Raw genomic sequence first — 16,483 nt, 5'->3', positions numbered from 1 at the left:
TGTTGGGATATCACAATATATCTTATTTAATTAATGCATCTATATACTTGGTAAAGGGTGGAAGGCTTGGCCTTATGCCTGGTGTTTTGTTCCACTCTTGCCGCCCTAGTTTCCGTCATATCGGTGTTATGTTCCCGGATTTTGCGTTCCTTACGCGGTTGGGTAATAATGGGAACCCCTTGACAGTTCGTCTTGAATAAAACTCCTCCAGCAAGGCCCAACCTTAGTTTTACCATTTGCACTAACAACCTATAACCTTCCCTTTGGTTTTCGCGAGCCCGAGGGTCATCTTTATTTTAAACCCCCCGGGCCAGTGCTCCTCTGAGTGTTGGTCCGAAACGGGCAGCCTGCGGGGCCACCTCGGGGCAACTCGAGGGTTGGTTTTACTCGTAGCTTGACCTATCCGGTGTGCCCTGAGAACGAGATATGTGCAGCTCCTATCGGGATTTGTCGGCGCATCGGGCGACTTTGCTGGATTTGTTTTACCCTGTCGAAATGTCTTCTAACCGGGATTCCGAGTCTGGTCGGGTCTTCCCGCTAGAAGGAATATCCTTCGTTGACCGTGAGAGCTTGTGATGGGCTAAATTGGGACTCCCCTGCAGGGATTTAAATTTTCAAAATCCGTGCTCGCGGTTATGGGCAGATGGGAATTTGTTAACGTCCGATTGTAGAAAACCTGAAGTTGACCTTAATTAAAATGCATCAACCGCGTGTGTAACCGTGATGGTCTCTTTCCGGCGGAGTTCGGAAAGTGAACACGGTGTTGGAGTAATGTTTGACGTAGGTTGTTCTAGGATCACTTCTTGATCATACTTTTATCGACCGTGCTTTGCCTTTTCTTCTCGCTCTCTTTTGCGTATGTTAGCCACCATATATGCTAGTCGCTTGCTGCAGCTCCACGTCATACCTTTTACCTTACCCATGAGCTTAAATAGTCTTGATCGCGAGGGTGCGAGATTGCTGAGTCCCCGTGACTCACAGATACTTCCAAACCAGTTTGCAGGTGTCGATGAGTCCTTGCAGATGACGCAACCAAGCTCAGGAGGAGCTCGATGAAGATCTTGTCCTTTATGTTGTTTTGTTCTAGTTGATCAGTAGTGGAGCCCAGTTGGGATCGATCGGAGACCTTTATCGCATTTGGGGTTCTTCTTTTATTTTGGTTCCGTAGTCGGACCTTAATTGTATTTGGTTGATGTAATGCTTTATTCATGTAATTGTGTGAAGTGGCGATTGTAAGCTAACTATATATCTTTTTCCCTTATGTATTACATGGGTTGTGTGAAGATTACCTCACTTGCGACATTGCTTTCAATGCGGTTATGCCTCTAAGTCGTGCTTCGACACGTGGGAGATATAGCCGCATCGAAGGCGTTACAAGTTCGGGAGTATTAAAACATGTCTCGGTGTTTCCCTTAACTTTTCCTTAATGCATGCCTCAATGCTACTGTATTTCTGAGGCAACTGAATTATAACTTAACCCAATAATTAAATTGTGTGTAACTACTGATAAATAACTTCACTGCAGTTCGTCTTCTACCGGTGCCAGAATGGGCTCCGGATTCAGGACTCGAAGCTGATCTCGTGCTCGTCCTTGCCGACCCTGAGGAAATGTGAGCCTCCATCGATCACCTTCTGGCCATCCTCCCTCGCCCTGCTGAAGTGCTCGCACGGGCTGACGTCGAACCTGAGGCTGGCCTTCTCGCCGGCCTTGATATGCTGGGTTCGGAACCCAATCAGCTGGCTCACCGGACGCCCACCCGTCGCGTTGGGCCACCGGAGGAACATCAGCACCGAGTGCTTCCCGTCCAGGGGGCCGTGGTTCTGCACCTCGACCACTGCCGGGAACTTGAGCTGCTCGCACCCGTCGGCCCCGATCTCCTCGACCACGTAGCTCGCGCCGCCGTCGGCAGTTCGCGTCGCGGCCAGGCCGGCGAGCAGATTCGTGTTCGGTGCTTTGTTACCGTTACCGGAGACAACTAGTTGGCGAGAGAACTTGGAGTAGCTGAGGCCGTAACCAAACTTGTAGACGGCGTTGCCCTGGTAGAAGCGGTAGCTCCGGCCAGGGTATCCGGTGGCCGGGTCGGCGCGCATCCGCATGTCCGTCATGGGCACCTTGGTGAACTCCTCCGGGTACCACGTCACCGGCAGCCTGCCGCTGGGGTTGTGGTCTCCGAAGAGGACCCTGGCGATGGCGAGCCCGCCGGCCTGACCAGGGTAGCCGGCCCACAGAATTGCACCGATCTTGGGGTTCAATTTGGCGAATGTCACGTCAACCGGACCGCCGGTGAGGAGCACCAGGATCACCGGTCGTTTCGCCGCGTTGGCAACTGCGGTGATGAGGCTCTGCTGCTTCCCTGGCAGCAGAAGACTCGTCCTGTCGAGCCCTTCCTGCTCCTGCGCCTGGCTCAGACCCATGAACATGAACACGTAGTCCGACGAGGCCGCCAGCCCCACCGCCTGGCCCGTCGCGGCAAAGCCGCACGCCGCCGAGTCGCATCCGGCCAGGAACCTGACGTTCTGCACGTACCCCTGGAGCCCCTGCAGCGGCGTCGTGGTCTCGCACGGAGGGCCGAAGTAGTTGCCGTTGAGCGCGCCGGGATCATTGGCATTATGGCCGATGACGGCGGCGGACGCCACCGCGCCCCGGCGAAGCGGGAGGATGCCGGCGTCGTTCTTGAGGAGGACGATGCCGCTCGTGGCCGCCTGGAGTGCCAGGTTTTTGTGCGCGGGCGAGCACACGTCCTTGGCGCCAAGGCCGCCGTACAGCGCGCTGCCCCGGGGGTCACCGTCGAAGTGCCCGAGCCGCATCCGGACGGCGAAGAGGTTACGGAGGGCCCTGTCCACGTCCTGCTCCGTCATCCTCCCCTGCTGCACCGCGGCCATGCCGTGCACCTGTGTGTAGTTCCCGCAGTTCAAATCCAATCCTGCAAACAGTTCGCAACATTTTTACATCAAAAATTTCTCACAATATTAACTGCAACAGATCAGATGACCTTTCTGGTGGTTTTGCTGCACTCACCGGCCTTGAGGGCGACGGCGACCGTGTCCTCCGGCGAGGGCCTGTAGAACTGCGCGTCGTGCATGAGCGCCACCGCATCACAGTCCGACGAAACGTACCCGTTCAAGCCCCAGTCTCCCTTGAAGGTCCTGGAGAGGAGGTCGTTGCTGGCGCAGGCGGGGACGCCATTGATGATGGTGTAGGCGCACATGACGCAGCTGGCCCGGCCATCCTCCACGCAGCTCTTGAACGGCGGGTTGAAGGTATCCGCCATGTCCTGGGCCGTCACCCTCGCGTTGAAGTTGTAGCGGATGGCGCCGTTCCAGGCCTCGAGGTCGTACGCCGAGGCGTGCTTGCAGCACGCCGAGGTCTGGAGCACCGTCGGCGAGCTGCCCTGCAGGCCCCGGACGAACGCCACGGCGTACTTGCTCGCCGTGGTCGGGTCCTCGCCGGGCGTCTCCTGGCCGCGGCCCCACCGCGGGTCCCGGAAGATGTTCACGTTGGGTGACCAGATGGTGAGCCCCTCCGCCTGCCCGAGGTTGTACAGCGCCCGAGCCTCCGTCCCGATCGCCTATACAAACCATTTTTCACCCATCGATCGCGTTAGTAAATAATCACAGGTAAAAAGAGTACTGCATTTCATTCACATGGCAGGCAATTTGGACTCTAGATTGAGTAGGACAGATGCTTGCGGTACACGCGCGTTTGGTTCATGCGCAGCTTGCAGTAGTGGGATCACTTTTGCCAGGAGTACAAAGTACCAACCCCGTTAAAAAGAGCTCTACTACTGTTCACTTTAGCTAATCAATCGATGAGATCAAGGGATCATGGAGGGAGGCCACACAGTGACAAGTGACAAAGACGGGCACGTGTGGCATGAATGAGAAGGTTTACACTTATGGATCATCACTCCGTAACCAGGACAATGATTGTGTCCAAAACGCCAATTGCTCACGCTTTCTTGCGTATCCCGGGCAAAGTCAAAAGTGGTTCTCAAAAGGCTACCAGCATCGCTGTCGAACCTTGCGAATTACGTCTATGGTCTCTGGACTGTGTCTACAAGGAGAAAACCTAGAGCAGCTGTCTATATTGCTTGCTTGCCAATTTTGTTTCTTTACCATACCACAAACTCGATCTCTTTTCTTTTTTACCGAATCACAAACATACCACGGCCGCATTTTGTTATTGTATAAAACCTTTAAAGAAACTTGATTAAATCTTAGTCGACTGAGATTTAGCAACCTCGTACTAATTAAGTAGTAGCTGACATTATCACTGATTAATATCGGAGCCGGCCCAAACCAGCAACTCCACTAGCTACCACCAAGGACGCTGTACAATACGTATTTGGTGGTGGTTACACTCTAGCCATGGCCAGCACAGGAATAAACATAGGTTGTTGGTTACGCACAAAAGGCTAGCTGGCTGTAGGTGTAGGCCTACATGCATGCATGTTTGCTCGCTTATCGATAGGTAGCGATCCCAATGAACCAATTTGCTGCACACCGACCTTTTCCTGTAGTGCAATCATGTTACTTTCATCTGCACTTTCGGTTTACCGGAAATTAAGTTGTCCGTTTCTGTCCTGTTAGCACGGAAGTGGAGCTAGTATGGGTTAATTGATGGAGCCTTAAGTACTAGCTAATTACCTTGCGAAATCAAGATATAATCACATGCATGAGGTAACATATTGATTTTCTAACTCTGTTGTAAAATTTAGACTGAATTTCACATTTTACCCTTGCTTTGCCATTTTTTACGCTTATAAACTTTCAAACAGTTTGCCTCCCGAATTATCGTATATTTCGCAAAAAATTACTCCTACGTACTACCTTTTCACTTTAATTATTTTATTAAAAATAAAGCGACCCGGCCATACACATGCATGCATGCGGTTTTCTTACTGGTTTTCTTTTGCGTCCGAACCGATCAAATGAATTACCCGGACCGTTTTTTTCCTCTCAAAAAGGTGTACTTATGCACCGCTACGCCGAGTTTTTTTTGTTTTTGGTCCGGCTTAACCAAACGAGGAGGTGCACCTGCCTCCACGTCATGGCCACCAGGTCACCATCAGAGTGTCCTTCATCGAGAAACTGCTGGCCGGGGCGGCGTCTCCTGGTAGACCACGAAGCAGGCGAGCACGACCACGACGTACGCTCGACGACTGGTGGGAGAGAGTCCAAAACGCTGGATTCGACCGGACCGTGTCCCACACCCCATCCTACCTACTCCCACCCGGACCAGTAACTACGCTTTCCAGCGGAGGGTGCGGCGTGCGTTGCATACCTGCCCGATGAGGTACCACAGCTGCTCGTCGAAGGCGGCGGCGGTGAGCAGCACCTGCGGGAAGCTGGTGATGGCGCGGACGGCGCCGTCGAAGTGCATGCCGTGGCCCCAGAAGGAGAGCCCGTGGAGCCCCTCCGACCACCACTTGTACGGCGGCACGCCCAGCCGCGGCACCCCCGGCGCCTCGTCGCCCAGCTGCGACACCTTCTCCGCCAGCGACAGCCGCGCCACCAGGTCCGCCGCCCGCTGCGCCGGCGGCAGCGCCGGGTTGCAGAACGCGTACCCCTGCGTCGGGGCTCCCTGGCCGCACGAGAACTGCGGGTTGCCGGCGGCGCACACTCGCAGCAATGCCAGCAGCGTCGCCAGCGTGAGCGCCACCATGACGGCGGCGTGGTAGGAGAAGGCCCTCATTTTGAGAGTGTTTGTGGAGGATGAGAGCAGACAGGAGGTGAGGACGTGAGAGAAGCTCAGTGGCGCGCCGCTCCTTTTATAGGCGCTCTCGGCCAATGGTCCGGTTGAAACTAGAAAGCTGGCATTAACCTATTTTTTCAGCATCCGCTTGAAGGCGAGCCGGGCTCCATTCGGACGACACGCCAGATGGTAATAAGATTCGGCGTAAGAACGGACCACGAGAGAGCTGTACAGCACATTACGTACTTTCCGTTGCCACATGCCGTTCAATGTAGGCTCGATCGATCGTGCAGCTCTCACAAGATTCTTGGACATGACTGCATCATTCGGGCCATGACTATCGATGAATAAAGCCCCTGGTCGGCATGCCTAGTGCTCCAGTAAAGAACGATGGGGATCAAGAGGACGGACGGACGTACGGTTGACATGGGCCTAGCCACCTAGGTTTAATTCTTTCTAAGCTAAGCCATGCATGCATGCATGCATGCATGCATGAGGCGCCGTTAGCCTATTATTCCACTTGATTCTCATGCAAGACGACAGCAACATTGACGGTGGCATATCGTCCGTGCTTTGCTGGTAGCCTCCCGTGCCATTAAATCCACCCTAACCACCCCTGAGTAGATAAACGATGCCATCCGCCTGGTTTGATCGGTGTGGCACTGGCATGCACACAACAAAGGAGATCGTGCCATCGATTTTGAGCGGTAGCATGCAGAGACAAGTGAAGAGATGCCATCAGTTTTATCGTTTTTCCTAGTGGAAGATAGACTTGTAGGATGGTGTGCCACGTTAGGAGCTGGGCTGGCTATACACGTGGAATGAGGCCACACGCCACGTGTCTTGCTTATCTGTTTACAGTTGTGTTTACATAGAATGACATATTGGCCTACCTGTGTTCTCGTCGGTGATGGTGTCTGGCTTCACGTTCCCGATGCCACGGCACCGATGGCGCCTGTGTTCATCTGGTGGTGGTAGTGGTGTGTCTCGCACCAGTGTAGGTATTGGAGCACGGTGTAAAGGTGTTTGTGATGGTAGATGTGGCGACTGCCTTATCTACGAGAGTCATTCATTTCTTTTGTACCCCACAAGATACTTACTTGGTAACCGCCATATTTCCAACATAGCTTGCCATAGTGAGCGCTTTGGGGGCATCTGCATAGGGCATGAAAAGAGTTTTCCTCTTGGTACCACACACCCCGAGCATATACTAGTCATATCTATGTTTCTAGCATACTTGACGTTCCAAGTGGGTAAAGAAATTGTGACCACTCTCCACGCGAAGGTACATACCTTAGGTGAAGCAGGGTACCTCCATAACGACACCCAGACGACACAAAATCCGATCGGTGCCTTGCTCGTGGCTCCTATAGAAGGTTGCTGAACACTACTAAAAAAAGACTTATACATAGAAGTTTATCAGTAGCGTGTTTATGGACTCCACACTATTGATAGTTACTAGTAGCGTCTGTTACAAAGCGCGCTACTGGTACAACATAGTAGCAGCGTTGGTTTTTGGGAGCCACGCTACTGGTAAGTTTGCCACAGCACACCACCCGACCAAAAAATATTAGCAGCGTTTGTTGTCTAACAAGCGCTACTGTTAAGAAAGTAGTTGTAGCGCCCGTGCACCTAGACGCGCTACTGCTATTTCTTCTATGGGTAAACTTATACCAGTAGCGTTGTTTTTGTACAAGCGCTATAGCTAGTTTTACGTACCAGCAAATATTTTGGCTGTCACTCACAGCAGTAGCGTGCTTTGGCACCCCGCGCTACTGCTATGGTCGCCACCCACCTACCACCTTTCCCCTCCTTCCTCCCCTTTCTTCTTCCTCTTCCCATTCCTTTCTCCCCCTTTCCTTACACCTTGCTTGTTCCATTCAATGCTCCCCCTCCACCACCCCTCCATTAGAGCCCTCCCTCCCCCTCTTCTTTGCCCTCCACCACCCCCATCTTCTTTGTGCCCTCCACCACCACACCCTCCATTAATGCCCTCCCTCCCCCTCTTCTTTGCCCTCCACCCCCTTCCATTAATGCCTTCCCTCTCCTCTCCCACTATCTCCCTAGCTAGCTCTCTCTCTCTCCCCAGCTAGCTAGCTAGTTAGAGCTACTAGGTAATTAAGAAGAAAGGTGCTTGATATCCATCTCAACACACTAGTAGAAAACAGGGCTTTGGTCACGGGACAATATTCACATTAGTCCAGGTTCAGTCACGAACCGGGACTAATGTGAGCATTGGTCCCGGTTCGTGCGGCTAAGGCATTAGTCCCGGTTCACCTGAGCCCTTTAGTCCCGGTTTAAGACACGAACCGAGACTAAAGGGTGCGATGCCCTTTAGTCCCGGTTTTTGTCTCAAACTGGGACTAAAGATTAGACCTTTAGTCCCGGTTTGAGACACGAACCGGGACTAAAGGGTGCGATGCCCTTTAGTCCCGGTTTGTGTCTCAAACCGGGACTAAAGGTCCCATTTTCAAACTCTACCCCCCGGTGGATCGCCTTTTTTGTTTTGAAAAAATCAAAAGAAAATGATAAAAACTTCAAAAAATAAAATCCTTCGAGAGGTAGTTATATTACTACATCTACTAGTTAGGAAAATTTAAAAACTTATGCTCAAATTCTAAATCCTTCGAGAGGTAGTTATATTACTACATCCGATTTTGACAGCCTATGGCTATCCTCAAATTCTAAAAGGAAAACAAGTTATGCTCAAATTTCAGTTTTTTTGTTAAATCTGGTCAAACTATGGTCAAACTACTTATTCAAGAAGTATTAGTGTTACTAAATAATTATTCAAGAATATTAGTGTTACTAAATAATTATTTCAGTTTTTTTGAATTTTGGTCAAATCTGGTCAAACTGTGGTCAAACAATGGTCAAACTACTTACCCAAGAAATATTAGTGTTACTAAATAATTATTTCAGTTTTTTTGTATTTTGGTCAAATCTGGTCAAACATTGGTCAAACTATGGTCAAACTGTGGTCAAACTACTTATTCAAGAAATACTAGTGTTACTAAATAATTATTGTTTTTTTAGAACAATAGTTTCAAACTCAAACAGTGAAATGTGTGACTTCATGCTCAAGCTAAATTCCTGAGGGTTAATAGGATTGACATCTTACTATTGTCAGGAAAACAATAAGTGCAGACTTGGAAACGAGGGAGAATAGAACCCGGAAGTTAAGCGTGCTCAGGCTGGAGTAGTGAGAGGATGGGTGACCGTCTGCGAAGTTAGATGATTTGGAATGATGAGGGGTGATTAGAGATTAGAGGTTAAATTGAGTAGTGATGAGGGGTGATTAGAGATTAGTGGTTAAAATAATTCAGAAATTTGAAAATAAAAAATAAAAAATTTAATTTCCTTTAGTACCGGTTGGTGTTACCAACCGGGACTAAAGGTGGACCTCCAGGCAGCGGCCACGTGGAGGGCCTTTAGTCCCGGTTCGTATAAGAACCGGGACTAAAGGGGGAGGCTTTAGTAACGACCCTTTAGTCCCGGTTCCAGAACCGGGACTAAAGGCCCTTGAGGGAGTCCTGGATTAGGGGGTGTTCGGATAGCCGGACTATACCTTCAGCCGGACTCCTGGACTATGAAGATACAAGATTAAAGACTTCGTCCCGTGTCCGGAAGGGACTTTCCTTGGCGTGGAAGGCAAGCTTGGCGATACGGATATGTAGATCTCCTACCATTGTAACCGACTTTGTGTAACCCTAATCCTCTCCGGTGTCTATATAAACCGGAGGGTTTTAGTCCGTACGACAACATACACAACAACAATCATACCATAGGCTAGCTTCTAGGGTTTAGCCTCTTCGGTCTCGTGGTAGATCTACTCTTGTACTACCCATATCATCAATATTAATCAAGCAGGACGTAGGGTTTTACCTCCATCAAGAGGGCCTGAACCTGGGTAAAACTTCGTGTCCCTTGCCTCCTGTTACCATCCGGTCTAGACGCACAGTTCGGGACCCCCTACCCGAGATCCGCCGGTTTTGACACCGACATTGGTGCTTTCATTGAGAGTTCCTCTGTGTCGTCGCCGTCAGGAAGGATGTCTCGCCCCGTCTTTAAAGACGGCACCGTTGCTAAGGGAGCTTTGGCTGTCGGCCAAACCCTCCGGCTAGGTGGTTTTCTTATGACCGCCTATTCGGCTTCTGCGCTGACGATGACCTCTCGAGCCATCGAAAACAATCTTCATGTCAGGTCGGAACTCGCCGAGCAGTTAAATCCAATGGAGCTCTCTTCCATAAACGAGCTCTTGGATCGCTTCGCTGCCCTGGGAGTCGCTACGGATTACGACCAGATTGGGCCTAAACCCGATCTGAGAGAGATTAACTCTCCCCAAGTCACCCATCACGTTGCCGTGGTAGAGGGACAGTGCGGCGACCCTTCATCTATCTTAAGGACTCGCTACGTCCGGATTCCCGATCCCTCCAAGACGGATACCGGCGGAGGGGAGGATATCACTCAAGACCTGAACTTAGAGTCAGGCGACGGGCTGGATTCATTGGACAACATCCAGGAATCCAAATTTTCGAGTTCGGAAATTCCTCGGCCTCTGAGCCTTAGACGGGGTGGGACTTCGGATTTAATTCCACCCACCCACCCCAACATAAGCGATCTATCCAAAATCAGGCAAGAACCTGATGAAACAGTACATCACTACTGGGCCAGATTCCTCCTGGTTAAGAACAGGCTAAGGGACTGCCGCGAGGAAGATGCAATCTCAATCTTCTGCAATAATTGCACGGACAAGGGAATACTCAACGCCATAGTCGCCGTGATATTACACGCTTCGCTGACTTGGCATCCATTGTACGAAAGTACTGTGCGATGGAAAGCGTTTGGAAAACCGAAATAAAGTTTTGGGACAATCTGGCCCTGAATACAAACCCAGTCCGAAATAAAAGGGTGCATCATCACCAGACACCCGGGTCAAGCACTAAAAAGCAAAAACCCTCTACAGGGCATGGAACCGTACTGGAAGGATGGCTTAATGGACCCTGTAAAATTCACAGTACAGAGGACGCCACACCAACCCACAGCCTTAGAGCATGTTGGATACTCCGGCGGGTGGCCAAAATTGGCGAAAATCTCCTAATTCCGGAGGCCACAGAAAGCCACCCCAGAGACACCAATACGGTATTAACAGTCTTCGAGAGTTTTGCATCAAATAATATGCGAAAAAGGACACTCTGCAGCCTTGCCGAAGTCTACCAAGTAGCAACAATAAACCCATGGAGTGACACGGCTATTACCTTTAACGCCAGTGATGAACCTAAATTCTGAATAGCCCGAGCACCAACCGCATTGGTCCTCAGTCCAATAGTGGACGGCTTTCGTCTTACCAAGGTACTCATGGACGGCGGCAGCGGATTGAACCTCATTTATGAGGAAACCCTTCAAAAAATGGAAATAGACTGGAACCGCATTGAGCGAAGCAGCACAACCTTTAGAGGAATAATCCCCAGTCGGGAAGCGCGCTGTACAGGAAAAATCACACTAGATGTGGTGTTCGGCACGCCGGACAATTACAGGTCTGAAGAGGTCACGTTCCACGTGGCTCCGTTCAATAGCGGTTATCACGCTCTGCTAGGGCGGGAGGCATTTACAATCTTCTAAGCAATACCCCATTACGGGTACATGAAGCTCAAGATGCCCGGGCCTAACAGGATCATCACTCTCGCTAGTGATCCGGACATAGCACTCCGCGCCGAAAACAAGACAGCCGCACTGGCCCTCGAGGCACTATCCGAAGCCCTAGCGGCTGAGGAACTGACTGCGCTGCGCTCTACGGTGAATAGGGACGATGTGGTACTCGACAAAAGATCCAAGTCCACCTCCTTTAAACCGGCGGACGAAATAGTCAAATTCCAAGTCCATCCAACGGATCCCAATAAAACAGCTTTCATCGGGGCACAGTTAAACCCTGATGTAGACGCCGCACTGCGAGAGTTCCTACGAGAGAACTGGGACATTTTTGCCTGGCACCCTTCAGACATGCCAGGAATCCCACGCAGGCTGGCCGAGCACGGCTTAAATATCCAAACAGGATTCAAACCTGTCAAACAGGCTCTTCGGCGTTTTTCCGAACCTAAGAGACAGGCCATGGGAGAGGAGCTAGCAAAGCTATTGGAGGCTGGATTCATCAGAGATAAAAAACATCCGGACTGGCTAGAAAACCTGGTGATGGTACCAAAGAAGGACAAATCCTGGCACCTGTGTGTTGATTTTAAAGACCTAAACAAGGCTTGCCCAAAGGATCCCTTCCTCCTCCCCCGCATCGATCAAATTATCGACGCTACCGCAGGACACGATTCGTTGTGTTTCCTCGACGCATATTCCGGCTACCATCAAATCAAAATGGCAGAACCAGACCAAGCCACAACGGCATTTATCACACCATACGACCCATTCTGCTTCAACACGATGCCCTTCGGGCTCAAAAACGCCGGCGCAACATATCAGCGCATAATTCAGACATGTCTGGCAAGCCAGATCGGCAAAACAGTGGAGGCATATGTAGATGATGTGGTCGTCAAAACAAGACATGTTGAATCTCTAGTAGATGACTTGAGGCTCACATTTGATAACCTCCGAACATACGACATCAAGCTCAACCCGAAAAAATGCGTTTTTGGCGTTCCAGCCGGAAAGCTCTTGGGCTTCATTGTATCCGGTAGAGGAATTGAAGCAAATCCAGCCAAGATCTGAGCTCTGTCGCAACTGGATATCCCAAAGGACCTCAAACAAATACAAAAGTTAACCGGATGCGTGGCGGCTCTAAGTCGCTTTATCTCCCGCTTGGGAGAAAAGGCCCTACCCCTTTACCGCCTCCTTCGGCACACCAGACACTTCAAATGGACGGATGCAGCCACGGCCGGACTCGACGAAATAAAAGCCATACTGGCAACAAACCCAGTCCTGGCCGCGCCAAACATTGGCGAACCAATGCTATTATGCATTGCAGCAACACATCAGGTTGTAAGCGCAGTGCTCGTCGTCGAACGAGAAGCGGACGGACACAAATTCCCCCTTCAAAAGCCGGTCTATTATGTGTCCACTGTCCTCACTCCCTGCAAATCACGGTACCCGCATTATCAAAAGATTGCGTACGCGGTATTCATGGCATCCCGGAAGCTACGACACTACTTTCAAGAGTGTTCAATAACAGTAGCCTCGGAAGTACCACTTAACGATATTATAAACAACCATGACGCAACGGGCCGGATTGCAAAATGGGCCATTGAGCTCCTCCCGTTCGACATAACTTATAAGCCACGGCGAGCCATCAAGTCGCAAGTCTTGGCCGACTTCGTCATAGAATGGACGGAGGCCGAACTCCCTAAAGAGTACGACACATATTCAAATTGGATCATGCATTTCGACGGCTCCAAGATGTTGGCCGGACTTGGGGCCGGCATCGTTTTGACGTCCCCCACAGGAGATACAGTTCAATACGTACTCCAGATTATGTACACGGACTCCAACGATGCAGCCGAATATGAGGCCCTTTTACATGGTCTCCGGATGGCAGTATCCATGGGCATTCAACGCCTAGAGGTGCGCGGGGACTCGAACCTCGCAATATCCCAAATAAATGGAGACTTCGATGCCAAGGATCCAAAAATGGCAGCTTACCGCAACGCCGTCCTAAAAATGTCGGCTCGGTTCGAGGGGCTTGAATTTCACCATATAGCCCGAGAAAATAATCAGGCGGCAGATGTCCTGGCACGCATCGGTGCAAAATGCGATGTAGTCCCCCCCAACATCTTCTTGGAAAGGCTGTTCAAGCCATCCGTAGTATGGGAAGGGGAGCCGAACAATAACAGCCCGGACCCAACCGCACTGCCCGACACCGAACATTCTGACACAATCGGAGGCTGTGCCAATGAAATAACACCTTCAGCCCACGTAATAATGGCCATCATCGCCCCGTGGACAGAACCATTCCTCTCCTACCTTACCAGGCAGGAACTCCCCGAGGACCAAAATGAGGCACGCTGAATAGTGCGGCGATCCAAAGCCTACAGAGTCCACGAGGGAGAACTTTATAAGAAAAGCATTACCGGAGTCCTTCAAAGGTGCATCTCCGAAGAGGAGGGGCGGAACCTCCTAGCTGAAATTCATGCCGGATTGGGCGGTCATCACGCTGCAGCTCGGTCCCTTGTAAGCAAGGCCTTCCGTACATGCTTTTATTGGCCGACGGCCCGGGCAGACGCTCAGGACTTAGTCCAACGATGCACCGGTTGTCAGCTCTTTGCAAACCAAAGCCATATACCACCCACCGCCCTCCAAACTATCCCCATTACTTGGCCCTTCGCGGTCTGGGGGCTTGACATGGTTGGACCCCTTAAAGGCGGAACCCACAAGCAAAAATACTTACTGGTCATGGTGGATAAGTTCACCAAATGGATAGAAGCCAAGCCTGTTAAGACGGCCGAATCCGGACCGGTGATAGACTTTATATCCGGGGTTGTACACCGTTACGGCGTCCCCCACAGCATCATCATTGATAACGACACGAACTTCACGGCCGACGAGGTAAAACTCTGGTGTAAAAACATGGGCATCAAGCTCGATTATGCTTCCGTCTATCACCCACAAACTAACGGCCAGGTCGAACGTGCAAATGGTCTTATCATGAACGGCATCAAACCCAGATTAGTGCGGTCCCTCAAGGAATCTAACACGCACTGGGTAGAGGAGCTCGACTCCGTACTCTGGGGGCTGCGGACCACGCCGAATCGCACCACCAGATACACACCATTCTTTATGGTGTACGGCGCAGAGGCAGTTTTGCCTTGCGACATAATCCATGACTCACCTCGAGTGCGCATGTACGAAGAAAGAGAAGCCGAGCTCGATCGGCAGGACAGCTTGGACGCATTGGAGGAAGAGCGTGATGTGGCAAAAGCCCGTTCCGCATTCTATCAATAGCAGGCTCTAAGATACCAAAGTAGAGAAGTACGGGCCAAAAATTACAACGTTGGCGAATTAGTTCTACGACTACCAGACAAGAAAAAGGACAAACTCAAGCCCAAGTGGGAAGGTCCCTTCATAATTGACCAAGTCCTGACTGGTGGAGCGTACCGTCTGCGGGATGCATCGGATAACCGACTTGAGCCGAACCCATGAAACGCAGCCCGTCTCCGAAGATTCTATGCCTAGCGCCGGACTCTGTGTTCGTTTCCTTCCTCTGTCCATTTTGTATATATTTTCTGTCTTACATTTCTCTTCTGCTCTCTCTCTCTCTCTCTCTCTTATAGTCTTTAAAGGCTCATAAAGTGACGCGCTATCCGCGCTCGTTAAACCTGGGGGCTTCTTTAAACAGAAGCTTATTCATACGGGCTTCATGCCCAACACATGTGTCACACTTCCGCATGTACCTTTTATTCACCATTATATGCATCGATATGACTTAAGTTTTGGCCAAGCTGGGTTGCCTGGCTCCTGTGCTTACCCCTACGTTCCCGATTGTTCGGCTAGGTGGTAAAGGGAGCACCTCTGCGATTGTTACTGCCGGGTCAGCCGGACGTGTACCTCAGACTGGGTGAAGCCAAAAGCTAGCGTTCTTAAGGGAATATTCGGTCGGTGAACTAAAGATGATCTTTTTTATTTTTATCTATACGCCCCCAGATGTTTTTTCTGCGTTTCTTTTCGCAGCATGGACATGCACCTTAAGGCATGCCTCCCAAGGAAAGGAACCCCTAACGGAACTATTCTCCCTGGAAGATGTTTCTTACTAACCATGTAATATAACATAACTAGTCGGGCACTTGTCTGTTCAAGCACTAATGACCCCTACGCCTGGTCTCCATGCATTCACTGGTTCCTATATAACCGCATGGGAATTCGGACACACTCCGGACCGTCAGGTCCCGAGGCTGAAGCGAAAAGGTCGGCCATGAAAAATGATCTACAATCCGGCTAGAAGGCATCATAAATGTCAATTAAATTACATAGTCATTTTGACTGATTGTATTCCTCTTCAATACCATCTAACAGGCTGTCTAATTTACAGTCCTGCTGGGAATACTTTGGGGCCAACTCTACTTGGCCGTACACTAAGCTTACATGGATCTCCTTCCCATCGGGCCCTACAGGACCAACCTCGGCCATGTGGTTGGGGTCAGCCTTTGCATACCGCGTCTTCACCATGGCCCAGGCCTCCCTAGCGCCTTGACGGCAGGCTGATATCTTCCATAATCGGAAGCACCGCCGTGCTCCCTTTAGCTTCTCCGCAAGCTCTCCAAGACCTTCGGGCATGGAGACGGATGGCCACAGGGCCTGCGCGACGCCTTGCATCGCCTGTCGAACTCGATCGAGTAGTTGCGAGAGCTCGGGAAGAAGGTCACCCGTAGAACCGGGCATCTCCTCTGCAGGACGACCTGTTAGCACACCTACAGACATTGCTCTGTTAGTCGACTTCCCCGCCGAACTTTCTTTCAAAGGTTCGTTCAAGCACTTACTAAATATGCCGTGCCGAAGCCGCTGATTCTCCTTCACGGAGTCTGACAGCTGGGCACGAACATCTTTCAGCTCGACGCCCAGCTTGGTGTTGGCATCTTGGAGATCATTTTTCTCCCGCCTCACATTTGTCAGCACCTTCTCACCAGCCTTTAGCTGGAGTAGGAGGTGTTGCCTTTCCGGATTCAATCCGGCGCCATCTGCAATTTCATTTGTCAGATTCGCACCCATGCCGTGCTTCGCAAAATACTTATCTTTCGAAGTGTATATTGCTAGAGGGGGTCTCCTTGGGCTCCCCTGCCACAGCTAGTGCGGCCT

The 16,483-nt window shown here is 50.9% G+C and overlaps 1 protein-coding gene across 1 annotated transcript; it reads right to left on the bottom strand.

The window, feature by feature from the left end:
• Positions 1-1,386: 1,386 nt before the first annotated feature.
• Positions 1,387-5,758, bottom strand: LOC125552537 (putative beta-D-xylosidase 7). The gene is made up of 3 exons (XM_048716139.1): positions 5,285-5,758; positions 3,020-3,569; positions 1,387-2,924 (listed from the first exon to the last, which is right to left on the bottom strand). Exons 1-3 carry the CDS (start codon positions 5,693-5,695, stop codon positions 1,561-1,563), a joined length of 2,325 nt encoding a protein of 774 aa, XP_048572096.1. The 5' UTR covers positions 5,696-5,758; the 3' UTR covers positions 1,387-1,560.
• Positions 5,759-16,483: the final 10,725 nt, after the last annotated feature.

This window comes from Triticum urartu, chromosome 4A (assembly GCF_056163025.1).
Source record: "Triticum urartu cultivar PI428250 chromosome 4A, HENAU_Tu73, whole genome shotgun sequence".
In the NCBI taxonomy this organism is placed as follows: Eukaryota; Viridiplantae; Streptophyta; class Magnoliopsida; order Poales; family Poaceae; genus Triticum; species Triticum urartu.
Note: the sequence above shows the minus strand (reverse complement) of the source record. Positions and strands in the feature narration are given on the sequence as shown.